This window comes from Dreissena polymorpha, chromosome 13, assembly GCF_020536995.1.
Source record: "Dreissena polymorpha isolate Duluth1 chromosome 13, UMN_Dpol_1.0, whole genome shotgun sequence".
Lineage (NCBI taxonomy): Eukaryota > Metazoa > Mollusca > Bivalvia > Myida > Dreissenidae > Dreissena > Dreissena polymorpha.
In genome coordinates this window covers 13,620,777-13,641,954 of record NC_068367.1, presented here as the reverse complement: position 1 = coordinate 13,641,954, position 21,178 = coordinate 13,620,777, and the positions used below count along the sequence as shown (strand labels likewise).

General features: G+C 33.3%; 2 protein-coding genes across 10 annotated transcripts in view; both read right to left on the bottom strand.

Annotated features, from left to right (window-relative positions):
* Positions 1 to 21,178, bottom strand: part of LOC127855831 (glycine--tRNA ligase-like) — a 254,818-nt gene that overhangs the window by 196,933 nt on the left and 36,707 nt on the right. The gene's annotated exons all lie outside the window — the stretch shown is intronic.
* On the bottom strand, positions 246 to 19,446 carry LOC127855838 (uracil-DNA glycosylase-like). 4 transcript variants are annotated; one of them, XM_052391722.1, is made up of 6 exons: positions 19,368 to 19,446; positions 16,268 to 16,632; positions 15,671 to 15,870; positions 6,371 to 6,418; positions 4,603 to 4,781; positions 246 to 3,901 (listed from the first exon to the last, which is right to left on the bottom strand). In XM_052391722.1, exons 2-6 carry the CDS (start codon positions 16,620 to 16,622, stop codon positions 3,622 to 3,624), a joined length of 1,062 nt encoding a protein of 353 aa, XP_052247682.1. In that variant the 5' UTR covers positions 16,623 to 16,632; positions 19,368 to 19,446; the 3' UTR covers positions 246 to 3,621. The 4 variants fall into 4 exon arrangements, with proteins under 4 accessions (XP_052247682.1, XP_052247684.1, XP_052247683.1 ...); XM_052391724.1 differs by lacking the exon at positions 19,368 to 19,446 and adding an exon at positions 19,150 to 19,170; XM_052391723.1 differs by lacking the exon at positions 19,368 to 19,446 and adding an exon at positions 16,885 to 16,987.

The window sequence follows — 21,178 nt, the reverse complement described above, 5'->3', positions numbered from 1 at the left end:
GCTTGATTACGTAAAAATATCCCCTTTTGGTCTCCCCTGATGTTTTAAAAACGCGAGAGTGCTCTGACATTTTGGACTTATCCAGTGCGGGTAAGTACATAATTGTTACGAAAATTGTATGCACTGATCCAATATGTCCTATATCTGTGTAGATTATGAATAATAAGAGTTATGTAATATTTACTTTACAAATGCACACACTTATTGCACATTACTGTAGTTATTGGTTGTGTGAAACAACAACAAAACATAACCAAATGTTTATTTCTCGAAAACTTAAGATAGATACTTCAGCAGACTGAATCTAGAGAAACAAGCGATGTGTTTGTGAAACACTATGTCCCCATATATATGACCTTTGACTTTGAAGGTTGACCTTGACCTTTCACCACTCAAAATGTGCAGCTCCATGAGATACACATGCATGCCAAATATGAAGTTGATAGCTTCAATATTGCAAAAGTGTACATTTAATGAGCGATTTTGACCCATATATTTTACCTTTGACCTTGAAGGATGACCTTGACCTTTCACCACTCAACATGTGCAGCTCCATGAGATACACATGCATGCCAAATATGAAGTTGCTTTGTTTAATATTGCAAAAGTTATGGCAAATGTTATAGTTAGGGCAAACAACCAAACCAACAGACAGGGCAAAAACAATATGTCCCCCACTATAGTAGTGGGGGACATAAAAAATCAAGAAAGCATAATATTAAGCAGTCAATGGAATAATGTCTCTGCATACTAAGGCGATTGCAGTATGCCTTTCAGATAATTCTGTTTATCTTAACGAGAGGAACATATGAGGATCCTTAAACGCTCATCTGAGAAACTGTAGCTAAGTGGTATTATAGTCGATTCTATTGAATTGAGGCTGCTTTTGACGACATGGAAATAATGTGAACATATCATGAAATGTAAGTCTATATAATACATTTCACACCATCACATGTGTATGGCAATTTATGAAACCACAGACATAATTTAAACAAATTTAGTACAAAACAAGGGACAAAATTGTCACAAAACCAGGTTTTCAATTAAAAAAAGTAAATTCAAAATGTGCATTGTTACCCCCCATTGTTTCAAATTCAATCTATTTTTACTCGTGGCGACCTTGATTTCAATTTGAACAAGAGATGTGTTCGTCAGAAACACAATGCCCCCTACTGCGCCGCTTTGAAATAAAATTTATATTTATCATTTGGCAGGTATAGAAATCATATCCCTTTAAAGCTTATTATTTCCCTAGGATTTTGTCCAATCCAACCGGGGAGGGGGGTGGTCTGTAAACAGTAAAAAATGACCAAGTCAAACATCACCGACAACCAAGGCCTGTGGTTTATCAAAGAGATCATAGCCAGAGTTCATCATGTATCTATGGACATAAGTCCACAGGTATGTAATGAACTCTACTATTCACAAATTAGTACAGGAGAGAAATGATAATTATATCATTAAAAAAAACTTTGACAAATCAATCATTTGAGTTATGAATAATCAAAATAAAAAGTCTGTACAGAAACTGTGAAAAGAACGTAAATTCTTGGTAAGGACATATATAATCTGAGATTTATAATTATATACATTACTTCCCTTGAAAATAATTGTCTTTAACAAATCTCTATTTTAAGTAGCAAATAATTAAAAGCCACTACTGTAAATTCACCACTCAAAATGTGCAGCTCCATGAGATACCCATGCATGCCAAATATGAAGTTGCTATGTTCAATATTGAATAATTATCTCCCTTTAAAGCTTATTACTTCCCTTGGATTTGTATTTTTGACCTTAGACCTTGAAGGATGACCTTGACCTTTTACCATGATGTGTTTGTCAGAAACACAATGCCGCCTACTGCGCTGCTTTGATTTATTTAACAAAAATATTTAATTTGGCAGGTCAGATAATTATGTCCATTTAAAGCTTTTTACTTCCCTTGGATTTGTTTTTTCGACCCCGTGACCTTGTTTTTGACCCGGCATGACCCATATTTGAACTTGACCTAAATATTGTCTAGATACAACTTCTGACCAAGTTTCGTAAAGATCGGATGAAAACTATTTGAATTAGAGAGGGACACAAAAAGTGTGACAGACTGACGGACAGTGCGAAAACTATATACCCCCTTTTCTTTGAAAGGGGGCATAAAAAAGTCTGATAAAGGGAGACAACTCAAAATGTGCATTGTTACTGATTGTTCATAGTTACCCCCCCCCCTTGTTTCAAAATCAATCTATTTTTTGTCGTGGCGACCTTGACCTTGGAGATATCGACGTAATTCTTTCGCGTGACACACCGTCCAATGATGGTGAACAAATGATGGTAAAATCTCACAATGAACGACATAGTTATGACCCGGACAAGCTCATTTATGGCCATTTTTGACCTTTGAACTAAAATTTTGACCTTGACCATGGAGATATCGACGTAATTCTTAAGCAAGACACACCGTCCAATCATGGTGAACAAATGTGCCAAATGATTTTAAAATCTCACAATAAACGGCAAAGTTATGGCCCGGACAAGCTTGTTCCGCCCGCCCGCCAGCCGACATTCACCAATCTAATAACCAGTTTTTTCCTTCGGAAAACCTGATAAACCAGTTATATGTTACATACCAAATATTACACCTTTAGGCCTTGAGAGAGCTGAAAAAGATGCCAGATATATTGCAAATAAAGTTTATCTTCAAAACGTTACACCTTAAGCGTGCCAAGCTTGACGTAATGGACAAACACTAATAACAACAACTATCTTATGTTACATACTCAATATCAACGCTAAAGGGCCTTCTTGTTTTAAAGACGATCTCCAAAGTAATTTTCGGTGAAAATCTCAAAACATATAGTTATTAAACAATTGTTTCAGGTAAAACGCGCCCGTAACTTTATTTTCAGATCCAATGTTAATTAAGGTTGTTGACCTTAAAATAGATATTCGTCTTCATCAGCTTCTAGTAATTATCAAACCAATTTGTATTCTAATAGGTCCAATCGTTCTCAAGATATCATCCAAAAACAAAATATTTGTCAAAATGAAATTCTTTCCCTTTAAGTATCAATCATACAATTTTTGCATGATCTTATATATCAGCATTCTGTAGATATCGCGAGAAAAACAAAAAATGTCTATGGAATGGACAAACCGACCAAGACTGAAAAGATCCATTGATCAACTGGTGCAAATCAAAATGGCCCGATTTTCTCGATGGGGTATCATAAATGCAATAGCTACGCTGTAAACATGTAATTGCATAAAATACACATCAATTGTACGTAAAAAGTTAACAACATAAAATCAATTGTAACCACATTGTATGGCACGAATAACCACGAGAACAATGTACACAACAATATCTCCATCCCCATATCGTAAGTATAATAACATGTATCTAGGATTGCGGTCATAGATAAACTGAGTTTTGTTTCTATCAAACGCAGAGAATGAAAATCTGTAAAATATTATATAAAGCATTATGACTATGAAAATTTGTAAAATATTATATAAAGCATTATGCATAAAATTAATACACTGGTAATTTTTCCAAAAACAATGGACTAACAATCAAAGTACGAAACAGAGGTGCAATATCATTAACTGCACACAAACTGACTAAAGACTCCAGTCAATTGGGGACAATCCAAACACCTGCAAGGCTGAATTACAATCAGAGAAACAATTGCAAGCGTTGAACTTATTGAAGGATAACGGTGAAGGATGCGCCGTCTTGATAATGGCGTGCTTGGTGCCATCGATAAGCTTGTCTTTTTTGTGCGCAAAGTTTCCCCATAGGATGAATACAACATGAAGACAGCGGTCACTCACTGTCTTGATCACATTGTCAGTGAATGTCTGCCAGCCCAGTTTGGCATGAGAGTTGGGTAGATGAGCCCTGGTAAAATATGCACAAATTAGTTCTTTGAAGTCTCCAAAAGAATCTCTGTCCATATTAAATGCAAACGAAAGTAATTAACTAAATAACTCTTTATGATGCTTATGGCAACCCTTTATACCCTTATATGATAACCAGGGCTTTATAGTTTAATATACACATATTAAAGTACATACAAGGGTGCTTCTTTGCAACACAAGGATATGTCCAAATTGGGATTTGGTTAGCGATCTTTTACAATGACCATAAAGACATTTGTGTAATTCTTGCAGCAGCATACCTTAGGAAGATATTTTCTTAACTCTAACTTAATCTTATATTTATAAGAATGTCGCTGACCTCCAATTAAGACCCTTAATATTAAATTAAGAAACAATATTTGAAGAATTTATCGTGTCCATATATGTAAGAATATGTCAAAGTTTATCTGCACCACGATATGGGAACACATGGGCTTATTGCATGTGCCTAAAGTGTCGCCCCAGATTTGAAAGTGCATTCCACACAGGCTATTCTGGGACGACACTTTCTTCCTAGACTGTGTATTCCTTTAGAAAATACTTAGCTTTAAAGAAAAAATCCATAAAAGCAGATGGTGTTGTCCCAGTCCGCATAGGCTAATCTTGGAAGATGCTTTACAGAAATGCATTAAGCCCCATTTTCCTAGAGTGAGGTTCATATATGAGAAAAATGTCACTTACTCAACAGTCAATGTAGCATTGAGCAAAAGCACTCCTCTCTTAGCCCAATCCAGGAGGCATCCATGATCTGGCTGGGTAAAGCCTACAATTTTCGGGTCACGTTCAAGCTCTTTGTAAATATTCTTCAGCGATGGTGGTATTTTCTCACCGCGAGGGACAGAAAATGATAACCCCATGGCCTACAAAAAAGATACAATTTAAATTAACTTAATGATCAAATGGAACATTTGTTCAACAAGCAGTTGTAAAATATGCATGCCCCCCCCCCTCCCCCAGCTAAGCTTTCATCAATGATCAATCAATCAGGATAAAATGCTTCAATGCATTCACGGCTGCCAGAACCCTTCTCTATCCAATAATTATTGAATTCAGATCCTATGTTCAGAGGTATTTTATCAGAATCGGTTCTGGGTATATACAGTCATCACCTTTGCACTGATAGAATTCTATGTTACAAACCCCATTGACCTTGGACATGTTGACCTCAAAGCCGACAGGTTTCTTCCCTTAAGCGCAAGAAACCGCCATATTAATGTGCATGATTGTATGTCAAAGGATCCTCTAGCTATAGGAGGTGAAATTGTCATGAATTCAGATCCTATGTTCAGAGGTATTTTATCAGAATCGGTTCTGGGTATATACAGTCATCACCTTTGCACTGATAGAATTCTATGTTACAGACCCCATTGACCTTGGACATGTTGACCTCAAAGCCGACAGGTTTCTTCCCTTAAGCGCAAGAAACCGCCATATTAATGTGCATGATTGTATGTCAAAGGATCCTCTAGCTATAGGAGGTGAAATTGTCATGAATTCAGATCCTATGTTCAGAGGTATTTTATCAGAATCGGTTCTGGGTATATACAGTCATCACCTTTGCACTGATAGAATTCTATGTTACAAACCCCATTGACCTTGGACATGTTGACCTCAAAGCCGACAGGTTTCTTCCCTTAAGCGCAAGAAACCGCCATATTAATGTGCATGATTGTATGTCAAAGGATCCTCTAGCTATAGGAGGTGAAATTGTCAGAAGACAGACCCACCACCCAACTCAGGTGCTTTGCAAAATAAACCTGCTTTCTTGCAGAGATGCATAATGCTATAACCACATGGTCTGATGGTGAGATGTTTACATTTTATTGTGACCATTTGACAAAATAGAAAGATATATGGTTAAAAGTATATAATCCAAGCATGATGGAACCGTGTAGAGGGATAATCTGATGACCTAATTTAAAACAACAACAACAGTTTGGAACATGCCAGACCTAACAACCAAATAAAACTTGTAGTTGAATGGGTTATAGCAGTAATATTAAATATTTGTAAGATAAAATATAAAAATCAACATCTAAGAATAAATATATTACACAAGCATAGTTTGTAATTTTTATCATAATGAACTTATTTTTTAATTAAGAAGTTTGTCAAATGTCATAAAGTAGTGTTTGTGATCTGAAACATAAGACATTATAATGACAATATGATTCTAAGCTGGGTCTTTATGAAAGCTTCCTACATACAAAGTTTCATCTAGACTGGGCAATGCGAACTGCATTAATTTACCAGAAACCAATGTTTGACACTGCACATGAGCAAGCCTCCATTATTCCAATCTAATAATAAGGAATTTTAACTTTGTTGATCAATTGGTTATAAAATCCTTCTTGCTACTAAGAGAAAAAAAAAGCGTTCCATCAGAAATATTACTTTTAATTATTATATATTACTTATAACTATACAACTATAGTGTATGTGCTATTACCTGATTATCATCGTGGTAAGGATCCTGCCCTAGTATAAGCACTTTGACCTGAAAATTTTTTATTTAAAAGTCAAATAGCCATACATTCCATAATTGGTCATTTTAGCAGCAAACAGCAATGGTTTCTTGATGAAGTCACAAACCTGGAAGTCTAAAAAGTCACATGTACAAACGAACTGTTCAAGACGCAAATCAAGCTTACAATCCTAGATTTAAACGTAGGACTTTGCAAGTGACAAACTTACAATCCTAGATTTAAACCTAGGACTTTGCACGTAACAAGCTTACAATCCTAGATTTAAACCAAGGACTCTGCACATAGCAAGCTTACAATCCTAGATTTAAATCTAAGACTGTGCACGTTACAAGCTTACAATCCTAGATTTAAATGTAGGAATATGCACGTAACAAGCTTAAAGTCCTAGATTTAAACCTAGGACTTTGCATGTAACAAGCTTACAATCCTAGATTTAAACCTAGGACTTTGCATGCAACAAGCTTACAATCCTCAATTGAAACCTAGGACTTTGCATGTAACAAGCTTACAATCCTAGATTTGAACCTAGGACTTTGCATGTAACAAGCTTATAATCCTAGATTTAAATCTAGGACTTTGCAAGTAACGAGCTTACAATCCTCAATTTAAACCTAGGACTTTGCATGTAACAAGCTTACAATCCTAGATTTAAACCTAGGACTGTTTTCATAGGGATTTGTCCCTTTGCCTCCCAGGTTGTTACTAATATTGAACCTTTTTCTAATTGATAATGCTTATAAAGCTTATTGCATAACTTTACAGTTTCACAGCTTGATTGTGGATCGTTGTACAAAGACATTTGTAATAAGCATTTACTTGAACTAAGAAATCTGTTATAATGCATTCTTACTGATATAAGATTATGGTTGTTATTAACAAGTTTGTCTTATAGCCTTTGACATTGTATTGGTACAACATTCCATGCAAATCAACAATCATTTTAATGATGCAATATGTTACTGTATAACTTCTTTATCAAGGTTCCTTTAAAATAGTGTTGTTTATTGTGGATTTGATTTGACAACAAATGTTTTCTGTATTGGTTTTCTATAACCACCTGGTAACGCCAATTATGCAATGATTCCTAGGTTACACCAAACTAGTATAAAAAGGCAATGCAGACCTCCATCTGTACTGCATTCCTTCTTTATAAATAAATGGTGTTTTTCTATTAGGCGTTGCAGGTACGAAACTGATCCTATGATGATGTAAATCAGTACAGCCTAGTTCTGAAGTATCTTTTTCAAACATATCCCTGTTTGAAGCAATGAATCGTTTCAATGTTTGTTTCTGTACGCTTGTAAGGCTGCGGCCATCAACATCAATGCCCAAGTCATTGATTATGGTATTCACCTCTACCTCTGTCAAGACATGAACACCAAGTTCGCACAGATCAGCATCATCATCATTTAATTTTCTAATTGAGTCCTCATGGACAGGAATGAGTTTTCCAATCACAGTATTTGCTTTAAGAACATCACATGGTAAGGGATTCATTAGCAAACATGAACTCGTGCCATTAGTCGGCTTTACAACAACCCTACCTAAAGCATTGCTTTTTGACATTATGGAATTTACAGCTTCGACCAAAACAACCTCACCATTTTTAAACTTTGAACATTTAATTGACACACACACACCTGAGAGCATGCCTCTATGGTCAAACTATTATGTAGCCTTGCTAATCCAACCTTAGGAGTGGAAATTATGTTTATTGAACTTTTTTGCTTTGAACTGTAAACTCTCAAAGTCCAGAATACACTTATTGTTTGTTAGAAAATCCATTCCAAGCAAGTATTTAAGCCCGATGAATGTGGTCAAAAACATAGAATTTTTGTGAAAATGAATCTTCTCCTATTTTAATGTCTAATATAATTGTGCCCTTAACTTTGATCATTTTGCCACTGACACCTACAACCCATAAATGATCACTTGCATCGAGGTGTTTGATATCCGGTTGGATTTTTTTCAAGAGGGATTTGCTAATGCACGACAAAATTGCGCCTGATTCAACTAATGCTTAAAGATTTCTTCTACCTATGGTTACTTGGATGAAGTTGTTTAGTAGGTTTGTTTCTGTTGAAACATTTGAAATTGCTGGAACTGATTTATTATTTTTGACTTGATTGGCATTACTTTTTAGATTTGGCTTTTTGTTTTCAATTTTTGATTGCTTTTTTGAAGGTTTAGCATCAGTTTTATAATTTGAATGCTTATTTTGTTGCAAAGAATATTTGTCAGATTTGGACCTTTCCAGATGGTTCCCACTGTAACCACTGGCAGACGGAAATTGTCATCTGTTATTAGATTTTAACCAATGAAAACATGCCTTTTGAATGTGGTCTTGTTTGTTACAGAAGTAGCAATTTTTATATTTTGCCCAACATTTTGAAATTTGATGAGGTTTGCTATCACCGGTAGCTGTACATTTTGAATTGATGCCTTTAAAAGCACCCCTAGTATTAGATCTTTGTTCAACATAATTTTGTTTATTAGAAGGTGATGCTTATACAGCATTTACAGAATTTTGTGGGAACATTAAATTTTCAACTTTGTTGTTCCAGTAAATTAAAATTGCCTAGTGCATTCCCCACAATATCAGTAATTAAGGTAGCTGATAAATTTGCCTGAGGGGGGTTTAACTCATATGCACTTTCAGACTGCTCAGAGTTTTTTTTTAAAGCTCATCTAAATTGCTTGGACGATTTCTTATTAAATCAGCCCTAATATTCAGGAGTAACCCACAATGAATTGTGCTAAAAATAGTGTCTTGGGAAATACCTGCTTTAAGTGCCTTGTTCTCAACTTCATAAACAAAATCCTTAACTTTTTTTATTTTGGCTCTGTTTCATTTGAAAATTTTTAGAAGTTGTATGTATCAAATCAACTTTAACAATTTAAAATCTTCTTTATTGTCCTCAGAGAGATTAACGAACCAATAAAATGCAGACCCTATTGTTAAAAATAACCCAAAACATCGTGCCAATCGGCTTGAGGGTGTTTTTGAAATACCACCAATGTAAATATATCTTTCTAACCAAATACTTAACTGTTTTATGGTAATATGATTTATTCTGAATTTTTGTCAGTTTCAAAGATAAGTCAGGTTTGAAATAAAACATGTATACTTACATTAAAATTATTACTATTTCTATGCAATAGAATAAAGTCTGTGAATTTATATCAATTTAATAATTAAGTTTGTTATAGTTTAGTACATTAATATTTACTTTCAAAGCGAGTGGCTCTATAGACTTAAAATTTGACTTTTTCCCTATGTAATTGTGTATTAGTGATTTAAAGTAATTTGTGTATTGTATTTGTATAAGACTGCATATCTTCTTAATAAATAAATGGTGTTTCTCTATTTGGCGTTGCAGTCCGGCTTCCTCCCAAGCCTCTCACAGAAAAAGCTACACTACATCAAGGAGTTGTTACATCAAAATTATTCGAGTTCAATATTCAATTTTTCAAAAGACACTTCAATGAACAAATGGTATTCCAAATAACTGTATAATAAATAAACAAAACGCTTATAAACAAAACACTTCTTAACAACTTCTCTTGACAACATACAACAAAAGTTGTCAAACTTTGCACTTAACAAGCTTACATTATCCTCAATTTAAACCTAGGACTTTGCAAGTAACAGGCTTACACCCTTCTCGAAAAAGTGCACTAAATGCGCATTTAATGCGCATTTAATGCGCATCAAATGTTCATGTTATTGGCACCGTATTTTTTGCTTAACAAGTGCATTTTCTTCTGTTAAAAAAAAACACTTTTTACTAGTATGTTTATACATATAAGTGTATTTTTTCTACGAAATAATACACTAAAGTGCGTTTATTATGATAATAAGTGCGCTTAAGTTTATTTTTAAGCGCATTTATACACTTGAGTGTATTTTAAGACATACAAATAATACACTTCATGGTCAAAGTAAATTTTTTAATGCGCATTAATACACTCATACAAATAATACACTTCATGGAGTATACAAAGTGATTTTTTTAAGTGCATTAATACACTTGAGTGCATTTCCAGACATACAAATAAAACACTTCATTGAGTTTTCAAAGTGAATTTTTGTAAGCGCATTAATACATTTGAGTGCATTTCAACTGATACAAATAATACACCTTACAAAATTGAAAGTGAATTTTTTTAAGCGCATTAATACACTTGAGTGCATTCCCAGTCATACAAATAATACACCTTACAGTATTAAAAGTGAATTTTTAAGCGCATTAATACACTTGAGTGCATTTTCAGTCATACAAATGATACACTTTATGAAGTGTTGGAAGTGAATTTTTTAAGCGCATTATTCGCTCAAGTGTACTTTTCATCACTTCAAATTAGTATGCTTAAAAATGTACCAAATTTTTAAAAAATCCCAGCATTTTGAAGCCAGCATTCATTCTTTAAATGAAAGGTTTGTGTAAACACATACATTAAAAACAAAAACTACAATTCAATAGATAAGTACACACTTTATTAGAATGTTAAACCTTAAAAAACAAAAACAAAGGTTACATATCTACACAAGAGAGGATTCAAACGGGCTATTGCCTATCTGGAATTAACAACTTTAAAAATCAAGCTCATACCAGTGATTTTTCTCCCCTCTGATTACCGGTTACTTATTAACAACCAAATACAGGTGGTTTCCGCTTCAAAAATATTAAAGTTTTCCGCTCCTTAAGCTGAAATGTTTTCCCTATCATTTACTAGATTTTTATATATTACATTAATTCCAAATCCCTTTTTAATATGGACAAAAGCAGCACATTCAATTCAATCATATTCTGGATCCTAATATATGATAAATGAACCGTATTCATGAAATTTATATAAATCTATTCCTTATTTTTAAGATCTTCCTTTTTTGTTCATTATTGCGCTAAAATATGCCCTTCTGAGAGCCAGTATATACAGGTTGTTTTGAATTTCCAAGGAAAATCACTGCATACATGCTGACAATATTTAGCAGCTTAGCCCCTGTCACTATATTTGTTGTTATGCACTGTTCCTTACAAAGAATGCATTCATAAACCACCCTTTATAGAGCAGTTCACCAGCTGATTAGGTCTGAATGCTACTGTCATGGTCTGTGAGGCGCATCTCGTGCATGATCTCATTTGAGATAAGGTCCTGAAAGATATTTTATAATGTAAGGGTTAAATATTGCTGTTATGGTAATCTTGTTCAACAGTTGCTATAAATATCATAAATTTAAATCAAAACAAGTTTGTTGGCTTGTTGTTTTTGTTTGTTTATTTTTGCAATTTTAATCTCGTGATCATATGTGACTTAACGCTTTTCATAAATAATTTAAAGAAATAACGTTTGGTAGAAAATACTGTTTATAAATGTACTAATATATGTGGTCTCCTTTGGCTGTGTGAACTGGTCGGAAGTGTGACATCTTTAAAATGCAATAACCTTTATTATATAGTTTTACCTCTCAACAAAACCATCTTTTCTTGGTCAAGGACAAGCTACAGGGCGCGGTTTCCCACTCCTGTTCCCCTCAAGTTGGCCTGCTCGTGCAGGGTAAAACCTGGTATAAATGTCCATACATCAGGTAGTCCCCCTTTTGCTCCCTTTTTTGGCAGGCGATGATGCACATTCTGTCCAATGGATCTTCCGATCAATGTAAATTTCACCTTGGGGTTTAACCTTCAAATATAAAATATAAAAGTTCTAATTAAATATGGGGGAAAGAATTAATGACATGAAATAGGTATAAATAAATTTTAAGATGACAATAACCATAAAATACAGCCATAATAATTCAAATGGTGTTTTTTTCCTTAAAATTGCATTACATTTACTTATCCATTTACATTTCCCAGTGACAATACATAAATATGATAATGATCATAATTAATTTAATTAAAAAGAGATGCAGAAATGAAAATACAAACCTGTTACAGCTGTTCTTCAGTATTCCAAAAAAATGGCAGTTGTTGAACTATGAGACCATATCACTTTAACCACCCACTTTGAATTTTCTTTGCAACAAACTTATTGTTGATATACACATTGTTTACAAAAAATAACTTTCTGTGCTCCAAATAACTTGCTGAGCTCCAACCAATCAAAAGTGGTTTGTTTTAAAATAGATGGTGCCAGAACCAATCAAAAGTCTATAAACACCCATTTGTTTGGGCTAGATGGAGCACTGATAGGGATTAGTGTTTATGATGCTAATGGATCTCTTATCTGATCCTGATCTTATCTGATATTTATTGAATAATAATAATATTGAATAATACACAGCACACTTAGCACATTATATTTAATTGTTAATATTTCAATATAACATACTGAATGGTGTTAGCAAATAATAGTAATATTATAAAAATTATTTAAATTGTCTTTTAAAATGTATGTTAATAGTCAATGTGGTAGACATTAATTGAATTGGGGTTAAATATCAGTGTAAGGAAGTTCAAATACTTATTTTTTAAGTTGTGGAGATATAATTGATTCTGGCACGCCCACATAATATTTTTGACACTTTCATTATTTTTAATTAGTTACCCACAGCCTGATTTAGTTGTACTTTTCCCTTTAAAAGCTGCTCTACTGATTCACATATTTTATGAGCAGAAAAATTGCAACAATAAGACCATAAACATTATGTGAAGATAAAAAAGAATTCAGTACAATCCTCCTATTAAACACTATATCTCTGTCCGTTAACTTCAGTTAGTTGCTATAGTGTTGCTCTTTTTTATGAAGATGCACTAAAACAACACTTGTACAGAAAGAATATTTTTTTTGCAAATCAGAAGATAACACTAATATGCACAAAAAATGCACTTCATTAAAAAAAAAAATGCACTTATTGCATAAAAAGATGCACTTTGTCTACAGAAGATACACTAAAAGTACAGTAAAATACACTTAAAGCTAATGAAAATACAGAAAAAATGCACTTTAGTTCACTTAATTATGAAAAAAGTGCAGAAAAAATACACTTTTTGGTAAAAATGCAGAAAAAATACACTTTTTAAAGCGTATTTTGTTAAAAAGTGCATTTTATTTTGAGAAGGGCAATCCTCAATTTAAACCTAGGACTTTGCACTTAATAGGCTTACAATCCTAGATTTAAACCCAGGACTTTGCATGTAACAAGCTTACAATCCTAGATTTAAACCTAGAACTTTGCATGTAACAGGCTTACAATCCAAGATTAAAACATAGGACTTTGCATGTAACAAGCTTACCTATATTTAAACCCAGGACTTTGCACGTAACAAGCTTACAATCCTCAATTTAAACCTAGGACTTTGCATGTAACAAGCTTATAATCCTAGATTTAAACCCAGGACTTTGCACGTAACAAACTTACAATCCTAGATTTAAACCTAGAACTTTGCATGTAACAGGCTTACAATCCAATTTTTTTAATTTTTTTTTTGTAACAAGCTTACAATCCTCAATTTAAACCTAGGACTTTGCATGTAACAAGCTTACAATCCTAGATTTAAACCTAGGACTTTGCACGTAACAGGCTTACAATCCTAGATTTAAACCTAGGACTTTGCACTTAACAGGCTTACAATCCTAGATTTAAACCTAGAACTTTGCACGTAACAGGCTTACAATCCTAGACTTAAACCTAGGACTTTGCACGTAACAGGCTTACAATCCTAGATTTAAACCTAGAACTTTGCACGTAACAGGCTTACAATCCGCAATTTAAACCCAGGACTTTGCATGTAAAAGCTGCTACTTAATTTTAATACTCTGAAGGTACAAGTAAACTGCCTAAGACTAAAAGATGGGACTTATATTTACAAGCTTAAGTCATGGATTCAAATCCAGGACTCTGAATGCACAAGCCAAGAGTCCAAAACTCAAACATGGGATTTTGTCTAAACAAGAAAACAATCCAAACTCAAACATGGCTCACTTTCCATACAAGTTAACAATCCAAGATTAAGGCCTGGGCCAGTATTCACCAAACAATTCTTAGACTTAAGGCTAAAAATTAAGAATATTCTTTATTGTCAAACATGGAACGCATCTTTCTTAGTTCCAAGTCTATTCTTTATTCTTAGTCTAAGAATGCGTTGGTGAATATGGGCCCTGAACAAGTACAAGCTAACTGTTCGACACTAAAAAGCAGGGGCACTTTTATTGAACAAGCTTAGTAGGCGAGTGCTCTTACAATTAAGCTACTGGAGATGTTGCTAAAACTCTACCCTTAAAGTACTCATCCCATGAAATGTAGAGCATTAAACTAAACAGAGTTGTTAACACTACAAATTCATATCTCAGATGATTGGGGGAAATCAAAGTTGTTTATGATTGCAATATAAAATGTATTGTAGTCCTTGTCACGTAATCATTCATAGTTCATGGACGACACATAGTCATAACAACGTCAATTACTCTTAAATTACTGGTGTGTAGCCTATCATTCTATATCTCGTCATGCACGTATTGTCAAGATGACGAGTTTTGCATTAAATACCATTTTCTCGTGTCGCGCATGGGACAAGTCCGTCCCTCCCTTTTTATGTTGGTTTCTCTGTATAATGTAGGATAAAATATTCAACAACACCATATATCAGTTTCTAGTCCAATTTAATGTCTGACTTAACTAATATTTCAGTCATACAAACACGTTGTGATTGCTACATGATTGTGTCTTTTTTCCATCTGTACACCTCTAGGTCTAAACGCTAACTCAACTCTTTCCCTCTAACATTTGCCCCGTGAAACTCCGTTATGAATCCCATTGGTCAGTCTTCTAAATAAGCTGATTGGCTAGATTACTAAGAATCCCATTGGTCAGTCTATGCGTTGCTTGACCAATACAAACATACCCGGCCTTGTGTCAACTATACTATTCTTAAATCTCTCTCTCATCGACTCTCTCTCATCGATAAGCTTATTTGAACATATGTGCACTTTGTGACTGTCATGTTTACTGGCCCTTTTGATAAAATTTTCAATATTTCTTGCATGAGGTAAACCCACATATTCCACCTACAATTTCTAACCATATTGTGACATCCTAATAATGACCTGTTTAAATTAGAATCAGTAATTTAGGTGTAATCTAGTCCTTTGTGATATTCTAATATGTTTGTTTGAATCAATAGTAAAACACGAAATGTTATTTTTAAATATAAGATTATAATAGCCAAGTAGAATGCAAACATCGATGTGTACAGTAGAAGTACCTGGAAAAGTAAAGTAAGGGATTTTCACAGCCCTGAATCTATTTGCTCACTTACTTCACTTAATGGTGTTAGGTTGAAGGCATTGAATATTTGTTCCCTAGGGGGGAAAATCTGCTTTCCTTTGCTGTATTCCTGTTGTAAATTTGCCTCAATTTCCTTGAAGTAATCCTGTTGAAATTCAGCGCCCAGGGCTGCTTTCCATTCTTGATCCACGAAAAGATCTCCAAGCACAGGACATGTGTTTGTCTTCAAGCCTGTTAGAAAATGTTAGTATTAATATTTAGATTATATATACAAAATAATGTTAGTTTAATATGGACAAATGATGGTATCATATAACCAGTAATACTAATTATTCATGATGTAATGATAAACTAATATATGAGTCGCGTCCTGAAAAAAGGCTTAATGCATGTGCATAAAGTGTCATCCCAGATTAGCCTGTGCAGTCAGCACAGGCTAATCAGGGACGACACTTTCTGCCTAAACTTGACTTTCAGTAACAAGGGACTTCCTTGAAACTAAAAATACCATTAAATGGGAAAGTGTTGTCCCTGAGTAGCCTGTGCGGACTGCAAAGTCTAATCGGGAACGACACTTAACGCACATGCATTAAGCCAAATTTTCTCAGAACAAGACATATATATCTACCAGTTATCTGGATTTTATCTGGCTTTTCTTTTGACGATTTGTCAGCAGCTTTTACTTTTCCTGAAGTTTTAACTTCTGCCTTCAATTTGACTTGGGTTTTAATGTTTGTCTTCAATTGTTTTCCCAATTTTACTTGTGTTTCATTCTGTGTCTTAAACTTCCCTTCTGTGTGATCTAGTTTTTTTGCTGTTTCTCTGCCTTCTTTAAATTCATCAGGAGTTTTCGCTGTACGTTTTGCCTGTTTTTGATTTTTTGCTTCCTTTCTCTTCTCTACCGAAGGGGTTATTTGCAATTCAACCTTGTGTTTTTTGCTTGTGTTTGCATTTGCAGCTGAAGATTTTCTTTTTGGTGGCATGACAAATTATCTGGAAAGTTGAAAAGATTATTAACAGTGTATAATTATGCTTAAATATTGAAAAAAACCCTGATTTGTTAAAGTTCATAAACTGTAATTGATCTCAATTTTGCATTTATTTAAACATTGGAGAGACCTCATATGTATCATGTACATCTGTACAAGTTTTGAAAAAATCGAAATTTGATTGCACTCTAGACTATTGAAGTCTTCAAATTTTTGGAACGAGAGCTAGTCAACTCGTACCTAAGTCAACTCGTACCTTCAGTCAACTCGTACCCGATTTGGTCAACTCGTACCCGATTTTTGGTCAACTCGTACCCCCACTAGTCAACTCGTACCCGAATTGGTCAACACGTACCCTCCTATAAATTATTTATATATATCAAAGACGTGAAATATGTTTTTGTATATGTTTTTGATATGAATATAGATAAAGGTTATAAATTTTATTTTTTTTCAAAAGTAGACTAGTTCATTATTTTTCACACGTGTATAATTATAAAGGACGTGTTTGTCGGCGTTTTGTTTGATAAAATGTTGACTAATAACACCTTTATGACAACAGGACCGTCGACGATTTGTTAAACAATTTGTTTGTCGTGCATCTAAAATGACACGCGCGGTAGTTGTCGGCATTTTCTTTGATGAAATGTTTGATTGTAAACACCGCATGATGACTTAACCAATTAAAGGTATGGTCCACTTTGAAGTTAAAGGAGTATGTTTTTCTCACTTTTATATGAGTAAATCCCCAAATTACTATATAAAGGCTTTGCAGATTGGCTTTAATCATTAATCATTAATATCTTGAAACTAAATACGGACTCTGTGTTTCGTGTCTTGGACTTAATTTCATTTATTGTTTATCGTGGATTATAATTTAAAAGTGTTTTGTTTAATTAATCTGCTTCATCATGGATGAGGGAGATAGGGACTGTGTTTGTGTTGTTTGTGGACATATTGTTTCCGATGAGTGTAAGGCCATTATGTGCGATGAATGTGATAGATGGCAACACAGACACTGTAAATCTGGTAAGTAATCCCTTTATAATTTTTTTTATAAGTTTCATTCGAGAAACGGACCTCTATAGAAGCGTAAACTAAGGAATACAAACCTTTTTTTGTTATAACTGATGGTATTTACATCTTTATAATATATAGCGTCAGTACATACGTATATACGGTATCGGGTCCGCGACGTTTGTGAACGTTGGCAGCATCGGCTTTGTGGAACTGGTTAGTTTAATTTAATTTGTCAATTGTATATAATAAAAACATCTCAATAAAATATAACTATTCAGTTTTTATTATTTTATCATTATTACTAGCTGTAATCATTTATAATAAACTATTTGGAACTGGTGCGTATGTAAAGTCTAAATTATAATGTACACAATATAAAGTGCATCATTTATTATTTTATATATAAGCTGTATATATATTAAATTTATAAATTATTTGTACATTAAAATGTGTATTATAATCATTAAGATTATGAGATTTTGAGTGTAACTTCTTGCGTTGTTTATGGTTCTTTCATTCAGCAATATATAACCACCGTCGGTCGGATTATCTAATTTATTGTAATCTTGTCGATCCCTGCATAGGCAAATAAATTTAAAATTCATATAAACATCATTAAATCTCAATAAAAACATCATCAATATTCAATTTACTAAACTGATCAACTTCCAATAATTCTCGCGTGACTGTTGCGCTGTGTGAAGTAGCAACTGGCCTTTATTGATCGTTGTCGATTAATTAAGAGATTAAAGAGATAACGGTCTGTGTTAATTGATTGATTGAGTGTCGTATTAACCTAATATAGTAAACATTGAGAACAATAACTAAATCATATAGAAATTAGTTATGTAGAATATGTTTATTAAGTTGTACCAATTATCCTAAAGAGTATAATAAATATTGATGCATGCAAAAATCATGTTTATAAAACAGAACTGTTATTATTAATTTTTTTAGAAATTATCTTTAATATGATTATTAGCGTATGATTAAGTAAATAAACATAAATTATGTAAATGAAACAGAGCGGTATATTTTAAATTGTGTAGAAATTCGCCTCAAAGAAAATGTTCAATTATAATAAATACATTAAGGTATAACTTTATTTGGTCAACTCGTACCTGCAATAAACATACAAAACATCTAATGCATTCAAACACCCATCGCAATTTGTTTCCATAAAGAACAAATATTAAAAAGGTACGAGTTGACCAATCCGAAAAATGACTAAAGTACGAGTTGACCAAATCGGGTACGAGTTGACTAGGGTACGAGTTGACTTAGGTACGAGTTGACTGGAAACCTTTGGAACAAATATTTTCTTCAGCAAGTTGACAGAAGTATTATCTAATTAAAATTAGTCGTAATATAAATTGCCTTTAAAAAGCATGTGATCAAAACAAGTTTGTATATTTTTAAAGCAGGAAATTGTGTCAATAGTCTACTGTAGTAAAACGATTATGTCCATTTATGATTCACTGAGTTAGCATACACACGTCACCAATTAGTTGGTTCACTTATACTCCTATAAATATGAGGTCGATTTACATCGTAAGCGGGGTAGCTTACGTCTAATTATTTGGACTAGTTCACTTATAATTATTCAGACAGTGTAATTTTGTAAACAGTCAATAAGCCTGAAAACATGAAAAGAGCATCAGGCCTCTAATCACATATTTAGAAAAATTCAACATCCCCTTAATTGCAAAGTGTATTTACCTTGTAAAGTCGTATTAAATAGTCATGCTTATACCTGTAAAATATAAATGGAGTTTGTATATACAAGGGAGAAAACTACCGGGTACTTAAAGGGACCTTCTCTTAGATTTTGGCATGTATTGAAGTTTGTCATTAAATGCTTTATACTGATAAATGTAATCATTGGATATAAAAAGCTCCAGGAAAAAACAACAAGAATAATATTTAAGAAAGAAAAAAAGTAACGCTCAACTGGGCTCAAACTACTGACCCCTGGAGTCAGCTTAGACCAATCGCCTGAATCGGTCATCCGTGCTCATTAAATGATTGATGTATTTTATACTTCATGTAAGCAATTCTCGTAGTATTCCTAAATAAAACGACAACAACAGAACTCTCCAAATATTTAATTCGATTCGCGTTACAATGTTTTAAAATTTTCAGGTTTTAAAGGGATCTTTTCACGGTTTGGTTAATTGACAAAATTGAAAAAAGTTGTTTCAGATTCGCAAATTTTCGTTTTGTTATGATATTTGTGAGGAAACAGTATTACTGAACATTTACCATAGTCCAATATAGCCATTTTATGTATCTTTTGACAATTTGAAAACCTAAAAATTATAAAGCGCTGCAACGCGAAACGATTGAATAATTTGGAGAGTTCTGTTGTCGTTTAAATTTACGAAACTACGATGATTGCTTATATAAAGTATAAAATACTGAAACTGAATAAAAACGGCGGCATAGCCGAGAGGGCTAATGCGCTTTTACTTCAGACTAACTCCAGGACTCCGAGGGTCACTGGTACGAGCCCTGACACCGGCTACTTTTTTCCCCTTTTTTTAATTTTAATGATTTTTTACTGGAGATTTTAAGATCCAATGTCTACATTTATCGATATAAAGCATTTAATGACAAACTTCAAAATATGCCATAATCTGTTAAAAGGACCCTTTAAAGCGTCAAAAGATGTATATAATAGATATTTTAGAGATTGGTAAATGTTCATTATAACTGTTTCTTCACAATTATCGTAACTAAAACGAAAATTCGCGAATCTGAAACATTTTATTTTTATTTTTGTCAATTTACCAAGACGTGAAAACTGAAAAAGCCCCTTAACTATGATGTACGACCCGACCAAATTCAAAATTATCATACAAATTAAGTATCGTTTTCAAAGATAAATACTTAATTTCAAGTAAGGAAAATTTAATTTTAATTGTTAAAGCCAGATTATACAATTTTGTATATGTGTTAAATTTTAATATATTGATAAAATATGTTACAATAACACAAAATAGGCAAGACAAATTACCGGTATACATTGGAGACGAATTTCATAAAATGCAGCATAAACAAATAAGCGCCCCGAGCTTATTTTCCTACAATAACCGAAGCATTCGTCTTTTTAGTTAGTGTTCGTGTGTCGTATGAATAGATATCGTTGCAGGAATTTAAAATTAATCGGTAAGCTAAATTTAGATTTAAATCGTACATGCACAATTTACATGCTGGCGAATGTGAGTGTACAGACATTTTCGATTTCCGAATTAAATATCTGGCTTTTTGCATTTTCGACACTTGTTCTTCTTAACTTTTATTTTAATTTATATTGAAATATATGTTTGATAAGTTTTTTTACATATTTTATATAAATTAGCAAGAGATTGCCAAGCAATATGGTCCCCTACCGGTGAAACTCCACCATTGTCAATGTTTTTTATATTTGTTGCTGTTTTTTTTATATTTTTTGCCATAGCAACCATAATTATTGACGTAGGAACAAAATGAAATGACGTGCATAATCTCTATATTGCCATTTATCCATA

Coding starts and splice junctions, on each gene's coding strand:
- LOC127855838 (XM_052391722.1), bottom strand. CDS start 16,622: ATGCCACCAAAAAGAAAATCTTCAGCTGCAAATGCAAACACAAGCAAA. Junction 15,871..16,267: donor AGATAAAATCCAGATAACTG/GTAGATATATAT, acceptor ATTTTCTAACAG/GCTTGAAGACAAACACATGT. Junction 3,902..4,602: donor AATGCTACATTGACTGTTGA/GTAAGTGACATT, acceptor ATATTTTACCAG/GGCTCATCTACCCAACTCTC.